The sequence below is a fragment of the Lingula anatina genome, chromosome 1 (assembly GCF_051362555.1).
Source record: "Lingula anatina isolate TDL-2025a chromosome 1, LinAna3.0, whole genome shotgun sequence".
NCBI lineage: Eukaryota > Metazoa > Brachiopoda > Lingulata > Lingulida > Lingulidae > Lingula > Lingula anatina.
Genome location: NC_141767.1, coordinates 11,301,223 through 11,316,750, shown reverse-complemented (window position 1 = coordinate 11,316,750; position 15,528 = coordinate 11,301,223). Strand labels below are relative to the sequence as shown.

Genomic DNA, 15,528 nt, shown 5'->3' with positions numbered 1-15,528 from the left:
CAGGTTTTAAAAGACTGCTATTTAATAATGCAGTGCAAGTATTAAGAGCACATTTTTTTCTGATGATATGAACAAGTTTGTCTCATTAATCTTACACTAAATCTTAACAGTGGTGATGCTGTGCAAAAAAAAAGTTCACATGATTTCCAGTTTCTTTAGCCAATTCCATCTCTTGGGTGAAGCAAAAATTGCCAGTTAAAGTTTAGTAAAATGAATGCATACTTGAACAATTCTATTCTATAGTTAACTGGAGTTAAATTACCATTTCAGCTGTGACAATAAGAACCCCAAGCCTACTGGGCAATAGTTACTTAGAATATTCACAAGTACTGACAGGCTACTTGGTCATATCCCTAACCTTCAAGACCAGCAACACCAATGGATTCTTACTTTATGCAGAGTCAGGCAGTCTGTACTGTGCCATAACACTTCAGAATGGAGAAATCGTCTTTTATCTGGACTTTGGGCAGGGTGACAGGGTGACACTGACCAGTAGTCTAAAGTACAGTGATGGTCAGTCCCATAATGTGTATGTACAGCATAGCTCTATGGGTATTTCCATGACTGTGGACAATAGTGACAGTGGGTTCATTGGAGCCAGTGTTCAGACTCTAAGTGGTACATGGACTGTATATCTAGGTGGGTATTACTAGGTTTGTTACAAAACTGTGAAGTCCTGAATCCACTTTCCAGATAAAAGCAATAGCATTTTAATGGTATTGTGCACTATAAATAAATAAGCTATGTTTTCTTTTTGGTCTTCTATTTTTCCAAATGAAATTAATAATTTTTCCACTACCTGATGAACCATTCAGCTTAATACTGAAACAACAGATTAATACTTATTTCATTAACCTAATATACTATTTTAACTACCAGGAGGTGTCCCACATTCCATCCCTATCATCTCCCCTAGCCTGACTGGCTGTGTAGAGGAACTGGCACTTCAGGGTAGAGCTGTGCAACTCATCAATGATGCAGTGAGAGGAGTCAATGTAGAGGCTTGTTTTACACCTGTATGTCCAGGTAAGAGAGTTGCAAGTCTATCCATCTGCCTTACAGTGAACAATCTGTTTATTGTTGAAAAGAAACACACTCACAAAGGGTTTCAAGTTCTGTGACTTGAAATTATATTTCTCTTACCTACAAATTGTATTAATTGAATCTTATACAAATACACATTACATTAATTTAAATTTTGATCAAATATGTGATGATGAAATACATTTGTCTTGTGGACATGGGATTTTACAAGTGTTACCTGTTGATAAATTCTATGTTTTACTTTATGTTTCTAGGTGTAACCTGCAGTCAGAGAGGAGTGTGTTTAGAACAGGATGGCAATGGGTATCTATGCAACTGTTCCCGTGGTTACAGTGGGCAAGACTGTCAGGTGACAGACTGTGACAGCAACCCATGTCAACGTGGAGGACACTGCTATATTGATGCAGAACATGGGCAGAAATGTAGATGTATGCTGGGTTATGCTGGAAGTACATGTGCTATAGGTAGGTGATTATGAAGAATCTGGGCAGTAATGTATATGTCCTGGGTTATGCTGGAAGTACCTGTGCTCTAGGTTGGTGATTAAGCTGCCATTTAAGAGAACTGAATGAAACAGCACAATGCATAATTAAGGAACCACACCTGCCCATTGTGTTAATGCACAGCATTGTGATAGTTGAGGACAATTTAAATTTTCATCGAGTTCAGATTTGGTGGATTGAATTACATACAATATCCGAATTTTAATTTACATGCAAGGTAAAGTATAAACCACACAATTGCAATTTGTTACACATAGATAAAGACAACCAAGTGCTCTGCTCATGGTGTAACAAATTTTATTGGAAAATAGTTTTTCATAAATAATATATATTACAAACATATATTCAAAGTCTAGAAATTCTTGCTCGGTGCACTATTTAGCACCGACAGTGAGTACATTTGTGTTATGTTACAAAAATATCACTTATTAGCATTTGGCAGTGTTCTTTAGGAAATACTAAAACTAAGCTATTTTACATTTTTTAAAGATTCATCAATAAAAATTTGAGTAGTCATGTAAAAAAGATGTTGATTGTGATAGATGTGCAGGTTATAGATAGGACAATTGGACTGCTTAAAACATGGATCAAATGTACCTCAGTATCCAGTCTGAATACCATTTCACAATAGACTGTAACTGAGAGTCCAAAATCTGCATTCTAGAAAAATAAGTGAACGCTACACAAGACTGAGGCATAACATATGCTGTCATTGCAATATATCTTAATTGCTTGTAATATCTGCCCTTAACAATCAATACATATAAGATAATATAGTTGTTAAGCATGACACTGATAACATAATTATAAGCAATAACACTTTATAGCTACTCGGTATTCATTACATTCACTAACTTGAAAATACTTGTAATTTTCAATATTGAGCTGAAGACAGTGTTTGAAGAAATACATTTTATATGTATATGTACATTTCCTGTAATGATATGCTCATTTTGCAGGGAACAGGCATGTTATGACTAAGTAAAAGGGTTTTATTTTCCACATCATAACAGCTAAGATGTAGCAAAATTATTTTTGATAGCCTTCAGAACAATTTTAGTCAAATTACATGAAGACTAATAAGTCTTAGACTTATTTTCTTATTTTCATTTTTCTTAGACCCCATTCCCAGAGATTAGAGCGATCCAACTAGATCGACCTAACTCCCTGGCGGTTCACGCTAAATAGCTGTCAGCCGAGCGGGCACAAAAGTTAATTGCCCCCTTACAGCTTGTAGTAGGCGGGACGGACATTTAACTGGATTATCTGACAGTAATCTAGTGAGACTCCCCACGGGGATAGATCGATCTAAATCCTATGGGAATGTGGCCTTTGAGACCATTTCAAATGTGATGCATTGCAATATCTCTTGGCACCTCTTTATAACGGAAACTTCTCCATCTGTCAACACACACTTTGAAAAGGTTTCTGGTATAGCACATCCACAGGGAAACCAGTGTTAACATCCCTGCTGTAAACCCCATGACACCAGCTAAGATTTTCTTTGTTGTGCTCAGACCTGATTGACATAGATTTGTAAGGTCAAGGTCATAGATATCTTGTCCATTACATTTTTCTGGAGTATGACACACATATTTCCCAGTCTCCCTAAAATGATTGTATTTTTCACTTTGACCCTTTAGGTTCTGTATACATTTGGCTGAGGAACAACTGAATGGATTGTTACTAAGATCAATACTGACAATGCTGGTGTTCAGATTGTTAACACAGGTGATTTCATTGTGGGATAAGTCTAGGGTTGTCAAAGATGTCAGGTTCTGAAAAAGTTTTGGCACTGACATTAATCTGTTGTAACTCAAATTTAGATACTCCAAAGACATGTTTAAAAATAAATTATTGGTCAAACCTGATATATTGTTATGAGATAGTTCTAATGTCTTTAAAGAATAAACCTGATCTTGAAATATGCAGGCATAGGCTCCCTCTTTGAACAGATTACCCAGTTTGTTATGCTGCAGTTTTAGTGTCTTCAGCTTTGTCAATCCATGCAGTATGTTACAGGGATGTGGCATGGATTTTTTCGAATAAACTAGGGTGTTATCCATGCTGCCTGGCAATTTAAAACTAAGCTGGTTATAAGTAAGATCCAGCTCCTCCAGGTTTGTCAGTCCATGGAAAGCACCAGCATCTATATGTGACACTTGATTATCTGCAAATGTCAACTTTTCCAACTGGTTTAAATGGTTCAGTTTTCCATCCTGGATGATAGTGATGTTGTTTCTGTCCAGGTAAATCCTTACACTTTCCTTAGGGAACAAAGGGACATTGCTTAGCCCTCTATCTGTGCAGTTTATTACTGTGGGGCCATTGGTGCATTCACAGAATTTTGGACATGAGTTTAGGGCTAGTGGTAGTTGGAACAGTAACAACAGCACCAAAACCCCTTTCAATCTGCTGGATAGAAAATAGACCATGCTGTCATGACTTAGTATCTGTAAAATATAATGATACAGAATTAATATGTGGCTTTTCAAAAAAACAAATATGCTGGCATACATTGGTTAGATATACACAGGTGGTGAAGACTGTAGGATAGTATTATTGTCAGTGTGTACACTTGTTATGTTAAATGTTAGTCAGATAGATAAATACAAATGTAAGTTACAAAAATGCAGTTCATATTCTTTATATCAAGCAATATTCTCTCTCTCTCTCTCTCTCTCTCTCTCTCTCTCTCTCTCTCTCTCTCTCTCTCTCTCTCTCTCTCTCTCTCTCTCTCTCTCTCTCTCTCTCTCTCTCTCTCTCTCTCTATATATATATATATAGATAGATATAGATATAGATATAGATATATAGATAGATAGATAGAATGGTGTTACAATACTGAAATGTATGAACACTGTCAAGTTCCATGCTTAAGCTGATCTCATATGCTGTCTAGGTTGTTTAATTAAAGCAAGTTTTGTGATATTATTCCCTTATTTCTAGCCTATTATCAAAGCAAAAAATATTTTCACGATGTTTTATTACTGGAGATATCTTTATTTTTGTCTAAAGATGTAATATTATTTATCTTTGTTTTTATCTGCCTTACACTGCATATTTGAAATGAAAAAAGAACCAGAAATAATAAGTATTCTTTACCTTTTTGTATCATATAGGTCAATGTTATAACTATATATTGTGCCATAAACCTCAGTTTTACATGTTTTTTTAGATATAAAATCCCAGTGAAGTTACGCCAGCCTTACTCACATGCTTCCTGAGAGAGTTGTTATTAATGACATTGTCCTGACAATGTCACCAACCTTGACAAATAAGACCGACAGGCATAAACCCTTTCTGCTCACACAGATAAAATGCACTTTGTAGTTGAATATCCACTGTTTTCATCACATGGTGTGTAAAAAGGAGTGTTAGGGATGCCCAACTAATTTAAGATAAGGAGTCCATCCATCCATCCTTTGTGTCATATCTCCTATACTATCTAACTGTGGAGGGAGAAATGCCTTGGAACTTTATTCTTATCTACTGCTGAGGTTCATACAGAGATTAACCACAAATAGAAATGCTCCAGCTGATTATATCTATATTTACTGTATAAATAGACCTAAAACGACCCACCTGAGAAAAATCTTCTTATATTTAGCTGCATTTACCTGTGATAGTGAATAGCACTTGTTCTGACCCAATATACCTCAGTTTGTAACAGCAGTGACCACTTATCACCTGACCCAGAACATATCTTTGTGAACATTGGACTCATCAAAGTGTGTCAGCGTGGTGATGACTTTATGTTGACTAAGTGCAAAGGCAGCAAGGAGAGATGTTGAGATATGAGAGTTTACTGTCCTAGCTGGCATTATAATAATGTTATATAGTTACCTGTATTGCCCACTCCTGACTTGTTTTTCTTTAAAGGGGGGCGGGGGGGCGGTGGAGAAAAACCACTAAGTTTAGCATTTTTTTGTTATTCTTTTTTTCTTCAAAGTATTATTTAATATTCTTGTTCCCAGTGCCAAGTTTGAACACATGTAGGTAAAATGAATGGGGCCATTTGATTTTTTAAGATTTCAAATAAATAATAGTTAAAGTGATCAGCAAAGGGGTAGTATTTTTAATGCTTGTACTTGAGAAAATGCTGTCATTTTATTAATTGAAAATGTATTTTTCAGCAGGTTTTGATTGTAAAAAAATAAAGCGGTTTAGATGGTTTGGATGGGAAAAAAAAAGGTTGAGATTAGAATCTGGCACATAGTTTGCATGTTTTAATATGTATCAACATCAGTTAATAATGCTCAACTCTATCAAGGTGACAATCTTTCAAAATTTTGTGACAGTAAAGAATGCACAAAGGTTGCTGTAAGATCTCTTTATGATTAAGATGCATGTCGTCCTTTCTGGTAGGTTAATGTCAATGAAAACAATTTGAAAACCAAAATGTTTTTTGATTGAAAATTGTGGCATTGTCTGTTTCATTTACTTATTTTTACCCAATTTAAAACAGCATTTTTACTATCCGCCTGTAGATAATTTTTGTTTTCCCTAAGCCCTGATATTTCATCTACATCTGTTTTCAGCAACCAGTTTTAATGTTACTGCTTTCTACAACAATTCCTACATCAAGTATCTCCTACCAGATGAGATCCCAGTGCTTCAGAACCTTACCATTAGCCTGATATTACGCTCTGAGTTCACACCAGCAAATGATGGTCTGGTTTTATTCCTGTCTGATCAAACTGCTGCAGGGGATTATCTCGCTTTAATGATGATTCAAAGCCAGCTACAAGTCAGGTATAGTTTAGGTGAGTGCATTTAGAAAGTCGTGTCTGAAAATTGTCACAGTTTGTACTTAGCTATGGTGTATAAGTATGGCTTAAAAATTAGTAAAAGTATTATTTTTTAAAGATTATGTTGAACACCTATGTTACACTTGCACAATTCTGTTGGAAGTATATTTATGCCTCTTGTTTTGTATTAGACTACTCCTTTTAGCAATCAGCTTTTTGATTAAAATGACTGAATGGTATATTTTAAATGTTTGATTGCTTGTATACATTACTTTTAAATATTGTACTTGTGTCTTTTTCCTGTTACTCAGTCATATCAATATCTGCTGTCCAACATAATTTTTTCTAGTAATTTTTTCGTCATTGATATGTTTGCCAATTTCTTTTCAAAAAATAGGAGATGCTGATGTAACCCTGACATCTGTTCCCATCACTGGGAAAGTGTGGCACATAATCTCACTGGACAGACAGGGAAGAAATATCACCTTGACCATCAATGGCACCCAGTAAGTACAATAATTGTCTGACATAATATCTGTATCTGTGATATGTACTGTTTGAAAACATCTAAGACTGGGTTCCCACAGATTTAGATCGATCCATCTGGATCAACCTAACTCCCTGGGGGTTCACGCTAAATTGCTGTCAGCTTCTGGGAGCCAAGCGCGCACAGCAATCTAGTGAGACTCCCCAGGAGGATAGATCAATCTAAATATCTGTGGGAATGGTCTCTAAACGAGTGTTCCTTAGAAAATGAAAGAAACTGGTAGACATAAGGAATATGATAAATTATTTTACAAAAATGTGGCTTTTCACTTCTCCCCACCCCTCTTCACTACAGATCAATACTGTACTCACCTGTGAAGATTTAATGTAGTTGCAGCCAAAAACTAAAATTTTCTTTCCTTATAACTTGAACATCATTCTGTTTAGCTTGATATTTAAGTCTGAATCATACAAGGATGTTGGAAGACTTAAGTTCCACCTTGCTGTCATTTCCATCATGTTCAGTAGAGCAGGAAATTACAGCCTATAGTTGTATAAAGCATGCCTAGCCGTTGGGCATTAGATTTATGAAAGCAGAATTACTGATATTCAACCTGCATTTACTGCAATGTGATATCTTTTCAGAGATTATCTTGCTTTTTATTACAACTATTACTTTGTATAAATACTGGAGAAAACAAAATTGAAGGTTAAGATGAATACTTGTATTATATATATGTAGGTTGAAATGTTTTCTGCACGATTGACTTTGAATGACTTATCTGCTGTGCTGCAACTCTAAATTTCACTTAATTGTATCAAGTTACATTCTTGGTGTAATGTACATTAGCTATCTGAACTTTTCATTTGGCAGCCTTTTTAGCACAGCTGAATACAGGTACATTGTCTGTAAAACCTATAAATCCTGTGTAATGAGACTTGTTTAGTAACACTAAAATGATTTAGCATAACTTGGGCTCCGGGCAATGTCTTGTGACTCTGAAACTTGGACATTTCCAAATCAGTGTTAATTTTTGAAATAGAAAAAAATAGAAAATATTCTGGAATTGTTTATCCCAATACAGCACTTAGCTGAATGAACTATTTGGTATGATGGAGCAAAGTCTTAAATGAACTACTATGCAATTATGAGATACACCTCAGCTACTATTTGTATTTTTGGAGTAAAATCAGCTTAATAAATTTGAAAAGGAAGTAAACCTTGGAAGTTAAATGTTTTTACTTACAGTTGGCATATTATGGACTTTTGATCTCACTGTGAAACTCCATCTTCCTTCTTCTTCTGTACTAGCTGTAGTGTATGGTTTATACGCTAAAAATGTTTTTGTAAGGCCACATTCCACTGAAATGAGTCAACAACCATGTACTGTCGATTACATAAACTTAGAATAAAAAGGAGATGATGAGTATAGTTGGTTTTAAACAGCATGCTACCTTAGCAACAAAATAAATTTGGTTTATTTAAGTGCTTGATAAAATGACCCCTACAAAGTTTTCTGTAAATTATTGTAAGCACTCTGAAAAATGTAAAATAGTTTTGCTATTTGTTTTTCTCTTTCTTGTCTTTTTTTTAATATATGTACAGACACAGATGTGTCTGTACATATTGCCATCACCTGCGTCTGTTGTCGCCGTCGCCGATGGCGATGCCGATGCCGATGCCAGCGCCGTGCACTTTCCTTGTAAACACAATTAGTGGAGGGCAGTTTTACTTTTTGGCTTTATATTCACAGAGCTGATGAATATTCATAAAACGCAGGTCAAGTTCGAAAATCAGCATGATCGGGCCATTATTGTAGAAGTTATGCTGTTTTTTCACTTTTCAGCATATTTTTCACATTTCCTCAGATTCAATTCTTAGGCATGTTAACAGTCTCATTATTAAACTAATAAGATACATTAAAGTTTTTGTTTGACATTTCCTGCATCTTTACAACATTGTTAGTTGATTTTGTAAAAATGATGGTTAATTTGTTATCGCGTATTGTGTAATAAAGTTTCAAAAATGGAAATAAACTCATATCATTGCAGTTTGTCAGTTTCAATCATTCACTATGTTCAGAATCTCAGAATGGAAGAAATTGGACATTTAACACTGCTCTATTGATATTTTTCCCATCTCATCAATTTTTTTAGTTGATCATATAAAAATGGCAGTAAACTGTTAATTTTGTTTTATGTTAAAAATTGTTAAAAATGGAAAAAAAAAACATTTCAGAACAGTGCTGTCATGTTTACATTTTGGCATTTTCAAGTTGTGACTTTGAAGTTCCATGGGCCTGAAGACCTTTGCTAGTTACATTTTCTGAATATCCATGATACTAATATTTTATTGTTAAAAATTGATGGTCATTATGCTGTTAAACATTATGTAATATTGCATCAAAATTTGAAAAAAACCTATTTTGGGCACTGCTCCCATGATGACCATTTAAGAAAAACCATGTCACTTACTGTTCTCAAACAGACACATCTATATATATTTACTGTACATAGATGTGTCTGTACATATTGCCATCACCTGCGTCTGTCGTCCCCGTCATCGCCAGCGCCGGCGCCGTGCACTTTCATTGTAAACACGATAAGTGGAAGGCAGCTTTACTTTTTGGCTTTATATTTACAGAGCTGATGAATATTCATAAAACGCAGGTCAAGTTCGAAAATCAGCATGATCTGGTCATTATTGTAGAAGTTATGCTTTATTTTTCACTTTTCAGCATATATGCAACACTGTAAACACATTCCAAGGAAAACCGATAGGCCTGTTGTCATGAAACTCACAGGAGTAATCTATCTTACTAAAACGCAGGTCAAGTTAGAAAATCGGCATGATCAGGCCACTATTTTAGTAGTTATGCTTTTTTTTCACTTTTCAGCATATATGCAACACTGTAAACACAATATAAGAAAAACAGATAGGCAAATTGTCATTAAACTCACAGGAGTGGTCAATCCTTCTAAAACGCAGGTTGAGTTAAAAGATCAGCATAATCGAGCCATTATTTTAGAAGTTATGTTGTTTTTTCACATTTTCTCAGATTCAATTCTTAGGCATGTTAACAGTTTCATTATTTAATTAATAAGATATTAAAAGTGTTTGTTTGACATTTCCTGCATCTTTACAACATTGTTAGTTGATTTTGTAAAAATGATGGTTAATATGTTATCGCGTATTGTGTAATAAAGTTTCAAAAATGGAAATAAACTCATATCATTGCAGTTTGTCAGATTCAATCATTCACTATGTTCAGAATCTCAGAATGGAAGAAATTGGACATTTAACACTGCTCTATTGATATTTTTCCCATCTCATCAATTTTTTTAGTTGATCATATAAAAATGGCAGTAAACTGTTAATTTTGTTTTATGTTAAAAAATGTTAAAAATGGAAAAAAAAACATTTCAGAACAGTGCTGTCTTGTTTACATTTTGGCATTTTCAAGTTGTAACTTTGAGGTTCCATGGGCCTGAAGACCTTTGCTAGTCACATTTTCTGAATATCCATGATACTAATATTTTATTATTAAAAATTGATGGTCATTATGCTGTTAAACATTATGTAATATTGCATCAAAATTTGAAAAAAATCTATTTTGGGCACTGCTCCCATGATGACCATTTAAGAAAAACCATGTCACTTACTGTTTTCAAACTTACAGGAAAGAAACATGGGCCTAAAATATAGCTTCAGTAGGCAATGCAATCTGCCAGTTAAACAGTTTTTTTGTGAAATTTTAATTTTTCACATATTGGCATTTTCAAGGTGTGACTTTGAAGTTCCACAGGCTTGAAGACCCATGCTTGTCACATTTTCTGAAAATCCATGATACGTATATTTTATTATTATAAATTGATTGTCATTATGCTGGTAACCATTATGTAATATTGCATCAGAATAGTAGAAAACACAATTTTGGGTGCTGCTGCCATGATGACCATTATGGGAAAACCATGTTACTTATGATTGCCAAACTTTCAAAAAAGAAATACAGAACTAAAATGCAGCCTGAGTTGGAAAAGCAGTCTAATTGACTTCTTTTTCTGGAAGTTTTACATTTTCAAAGGGTGAACTTGAATTCCCATGGGCCTGAAGCCTTATGTTTGTTACACATTTTACTTACATTGGTATTACCTGTTGAGCATAATTAGAATTTGATGTTGAATTTGCAGTATAACATAATGTACTTTTGCATCAGAATTGACAGTAGCCTATTTTGTTATTTCCTGCTTTTTGTCTGTACATTTGACAGCTTTGCTGCCTTTTTTTTTTTTTTTAAATTTGCCAGAATATCAGAATGATGTTGCTCTATTACAGATCAGTGTCTGGGTCTTCCAGTGGTATACATCAGGATTTAAATGTGAACCAATTTGTGTACGTAGGAGGTGTAGAGGACTATAGCCAGCTGAGGGCCAGGCTTGGGGTCAGTCAGGGCTTCACTGGCTGTGTTGCCAACCTGCAGGTACAGGGGAATGTATACAGGTAACTTTCAAATACTTATTGTCATAATAGTCAACTGATAAATATTAATGCTTTTATCTATGTTTTTTTTTCACTTTTTGAGTTCTTATTTATTAATTTGCTAAATATTTATGAAGAATTTGTATTGTCTGAAACAACATTTAGTGGTGAATTGATAATGAGACTTCATGAAATCTTGCCACTTTGCACTTTCTTTGATCCTGTGATATACTAGTTTTATTTTTATCACAGTCCCAATGATGCAGTGAGTGGGGTGAACGTAGGGCAGTGTGACGGTGACCTTTGTCACACAAGTCCCTGCCTGAACCATGGCACCTGTACCACACTTCCTGGCTCATACCTGTGTACTTGTGGGGATCTCTACCACGGTGACAAGTGTGAATTCACTAAAGATGGTTGCTATAACAACCCATGTGCATATGGTGCTACCTGCTTGCCTGTTGGAGATGCCTTCCTGTGTTTATGCCCCTTGATGAAAACTGGGTATTTCTGTAATGAAACACAAGGTAAAGACTTTGTATTTTAGCTGTGTTCCAGGTGAAGAATGTTATTGGAAATATTTAAACCAATAATAAACCAATAAAATATATTTTGATATCAACCACAAAATTCAGTTGGTATTTTAGTTTTTATTACTTATTATTATTTTAGTATCAAAAAGGGAATATTCAGCACAAGAGCAACTAAATGTTAAGATTGATGTGTTCTGCCTAAAGAACACCCACACATGCAGTGACATTTTCATTACTACCAGAGTGGATGATTTATGACATTTAAAAGTTATTTTTCAAGCATTAAACAACAGAGAAAATTCATTCATTATTTTCCTTTGTTCCTTTTGACATTTTTATCTTTGACTGTAAGAACTTTAATATTTTCAGATCAATAAAAGTGATTATTTCTGTTTTTCTTTCCTTCTTTCTTTCTTTTTTTTAAATTATATATGATATACATTTTCTGATCTTTTTTTCTGATTTTTTCAGATCTGGCTCAGGTTCAGCCACATTTTGGAGGTCAATCTTTCCTACAGTTCACAACCCCACAAAGCATCTCCAACATCATCAGACTGAGCATTGTGTTCAGACCTGAGCAAAGAAATGGTTTGCTGATATATTCAGACCAAGGAATAATGTCGGGAGATTTCATTGCTGTAGGAATGAAGGATGGTTACCTGCAGTGTAGAATCAATATAGGTATTTTAAAAAGAGTTTTTTTAAGATTAACTTAAGTAATTATTTCATGTTTAATTTTGTTAAATATGTAATTTTTTCATTAAATTACTAATTAACATACAAGTACTGTGATTGCAAGTAAAATAGCAAAAACCATAATACCAAAAGAATTTATATATTTTGTATCAAATTGCCTTTTTCTCCAGGTTTTGGTCTTCACATTCTTCAGAGCCTGACAGAACTGAATCTCAACCTGTGGCATAAAATCCAGTTTATAAGAGAACCCACTAAGCTGACACTGGTGGTGAATAATAGTAACCAGACACAAGTGCTGCCATCTGGTGGTATCCAGGTCCTAACCCTGAGTTCACCATTGTATATCGGTGGCTTGTCTGACTTCAGCACAATACATCCAGATGCAGGGTTTGCTACATGGTTAACAGGGTGCATACAGGAACTACAGGTAAATGTATATCACAGTAGTCCAATTTACATCTTGCTGTTAACCTACATCTGGATTTAATTGACTTTTTCTATTATAACAGAGAAAAACACATGTATTATATGGCAGTTAATTTATGCACTGCCTTTACATTACATCAGTAATGCTTGAATCAAGTACTTTCTTATGTCAGAGAGCAGTTTCAGTGATAACAAGAATATTATCCATGCTTAATTTGCATTTCCCTCATTTACAAAGTGGAGTTCTACTTTAGTTTGTACTTCATAGTTGTTTTTTGTATTTCTACCAACTCATTTATTGACAAGAAATATAAACGTTTGCTGGGCAGAGCATTGAAAAATTGTGCCTCTTATTGTTTAGATTGGTGGAGAAACCATGAACCGTATCCAGTGGGCTGCTGCCACAGAGGGCAGACATATCTCCCAGTGTCAGCAGACCCCCTGCGTGGTGGGGACATGTGACAATGGAGGACAGTGTCAGGTGGTCACAGATACCACTGCCAAGTGTACCTGTAGAGTGGGGTACACTGGAGACAGGTGTCAAACAGGTAAGACACAGGAAAAGTTGAAGATGAAGTTATATGCTCTAGAAAAACTGAGTTGCATGTATGATAAAATGTGTTGCATGTGTTTTTTAAAATATTTTTTCTCACTATTAACAGACTTACGAAAAGAGAACACAAAATTTTCTGCAATTTGTATCGAATGATTATTTTATTTTATGCTCAGCACAAAGGATCCAACTTCCTTCCTTTAGCTCTGATAGCTATGTAACACTGTTTAGAATGTTGCCAACATCAGCTGAATCATCTGTTGAAATGGAGATCAGACCATTACAACTGTCAGGACTTCTTCTGTTGAACCAAGGGAGGAGGGATGTGATAGGTACATTTTATTAGTCAAAAAAGTTATTACTTAATTTGCTTTCATTTGTTTTATTCGGTTATGGTAATCATGCAAGCGTTGCATGATACATTTCATTGTGCAGGTACAATTTTTCAGTTTTTAGGGAAGTTTTTCATTGTAAATTTTTGAAATAAGTGTGAACATGTATTAGTAATCATTATATTTGTTGAATTTCACTTTTAAGGTCTGTATCTCAGTGGAGGATACCTTGTGTGGATGTATGACCTTGGATCTGGATCTGTCTCGATACAAAGTAACATTACTCTTCAAACTAACCAATGGCATACAGTGACACTTACAAGGAATGGTCAAATTGGACAGATGAGAATTGATGGACAGCTGTCAGGTTCTGGCTCCTCCCCTGGTGTTAGTCTGACATTGGAGGCTGGTGATGTGACATATGTGGGTGGAGTTCCAGATCAGATTTTTCCAAGACTGCAAAGCATGAGGAATGTGAAAGGTATAAAGATAAAAATAACCTGTCCATTTCTTACCAAAGAAAACACACCATTGTGGACGCAGAATTAAAAGGAAAGTACTTTAGAGCAATTTAACTAGTGGTGCAAATGTTGTCAGTATGATTATTAGATTCAGTAAAAGCTTAATGTCATTCATAAACTGCAGTACAGTAAAAATCACAATAGGTTGCATTTTTATCTTTCAGGTTATACAGGTTGTATAAAAAGACTTTCCATTCAGAACAGTGAGATTGACTTAGGCAGCATTCAGGATGGTTACAACATAGCTGAATGTGCAATGTTACCATGTGAACAGCACCAGTGTGCCAGTGGTGCCACCTGCCAGCAAAATATCCAGGCAAACACATATTCCTGTCTCTGTGCAGCAGGCCAAGCAGGTACAAAAGAATCAATAAACCAATGTTTTTAGTACTGGGAGCTCTTTCCTACTGCAGATTTTTAATCCTATAACAAGTTCTTGTGTAAAATTACAATATGTTAGAATGACTGTTGAATTTTTTAAATTTCCTAATATTTGGTTCATTTGTAATGTATAAAAAAGGTACTTTTAATTTTTACATTTTTCATCAGAGATTTTAAAATCTAGAAAAGTAGTTTATGTAACCTCAGTCACAACATTCCTTCCACAGGCCAGTATTGCAACCTGACTGTGTGTGATGTTTCCCCTGGCAACCAGCGGTGTCAGAATGGTGCTTCCTGTTACGTTGGTTCTACTGGGACTGCTGAGTGTCTGTGTACACACAGGTATACAGGGGATGTGTGTGATCAAGGTTAGTATTTTAATTTTATCAGTATCTGTTCAGTTGGCAGGTTAACAGTTCAAATCAGTACTAAACAAATTATGGATTTGAGTTCTATTTATTGGTCTCCGAGAAAAAAACTCAAGATATATCTGATATTTAAAATTAGATGCCCACTTTGACTTCCAATTTTATCTTTTTTTAGTTACACCTTTTATCATCTATCTGTTTTAATATGAGCAAACTTTATAAAGAAGTTTACATACTTCCACATATAACCTGTGTCCAGTGTTTCTGTATAAATATCACATACATTAATGCAAAACACATTTTGATGGATGGTGTTTTTTTTTCAGCTCTTAGTATCCAAGGACCTGTAAGTTTTTCTAGAACTTCATACCTCGCTTATCCATCCACAGACTTTGCAAGGTAAATATGTGACAGATCACACTCTATTCAAGCCCATGTTATTTGACTTACTTTT

At 34.9% G+C, this 15,528-nt stretch overlaps 2 protein-coding genes across 9 annotated transcripts in view; one reads left to right on the top strand and one right to left on the bottom strand.

The window, feature by feature from the left end:
* LOC106175256 (uncharacterized) overlaps positions 1-15,528 on the top strand; it is a 35,322-nt gene that overhangs the window by 17,203 nt on the left and 2,591 nt on the right. For both annotated transcript variants that reach the window (XM_013557178.2, XM_013557169.2), the window contains 15 exons: positions 271-639; positions 880-1,026; positions 1,299-1,508; positions 6,089-6,313; positions 6,696-6,804; positions 11,121-11,285; positions 11,517-11,791; positions 12,269-12,478; positions 12,664-12,920; positions 13,281-13,467; positions 13,649-13,804; positions 14,010-14,285; positions 14,490-14,681; positions 14,934-15,074; positions 15,401-15,473. In XM_013557178.2, the coding sequence (XP_013412632.2) occupies positions 271-639; positions 880-1,026; positions 1,299-1,508; positions 6,089-6,313; positions 6,696-6,804; positions 11,121-11,285; positions 11,517-11,791; positions 12,269-12,478; positions 12,664-12,920; positions 13,281-13,467; positions 13,649-13,804; positions 14,010-14,285; positions 14,490-14,681; positions 14,934-15,074; positions 15,401-15,473 (2,992 nt within the window). The remainder of the gene's footprint in view (positions 1-270; positions 640-879; positions 1,027-1,298; positions 1,509-6,088; positions 6,314-6,695; positions 6,805-11,120; positions 11,286-11,516; positions 11,792-12,268; positions 12,479-12,663; positions 12,921-13,280; positions 13,468-13,648; positions 13,805-14,009; positions 14,286-14,489; positions 14,682-14,933; positions 15,075-15,400; positions 15,474-15,528) is intronic.
* Positions 1,828-8,166, bottom strand: LOC106175289 (fibromodulin). Of its 7 annotated transcripts, none has more exons than XM_013557215.3 (2): positions 8,032-8,166; positions 1,828-4,000 (listed from the first exon to the last, which is right to left on the bottom strand). In XM_013557215.3, exons 1-2 carry the CDS (start codon positions 8,038-8,040, stop codon positions 2,891-2,893), a joined length of 1,119 nt encoding a protein of 372 aa, XP_013412669.2. In that variant the 5' UTR covers positions 8,041-8,166; the 3' UTR covers positions 1,828-2,890. The 7 variants fall into 7 exon arrangements, with proteins under 7 accessions (XP_013412669.2, XP_013412690.2, XP_013412702.2 ...); XM_013557236.3 differs by lacking the exon at positions 8,032-8,166 and adding an exon at positions 7,157-7,308; XM_013557248.2 differs by lacking the exon at positions 8,032-8,166 and adding an exon at positions 5,168-5,315.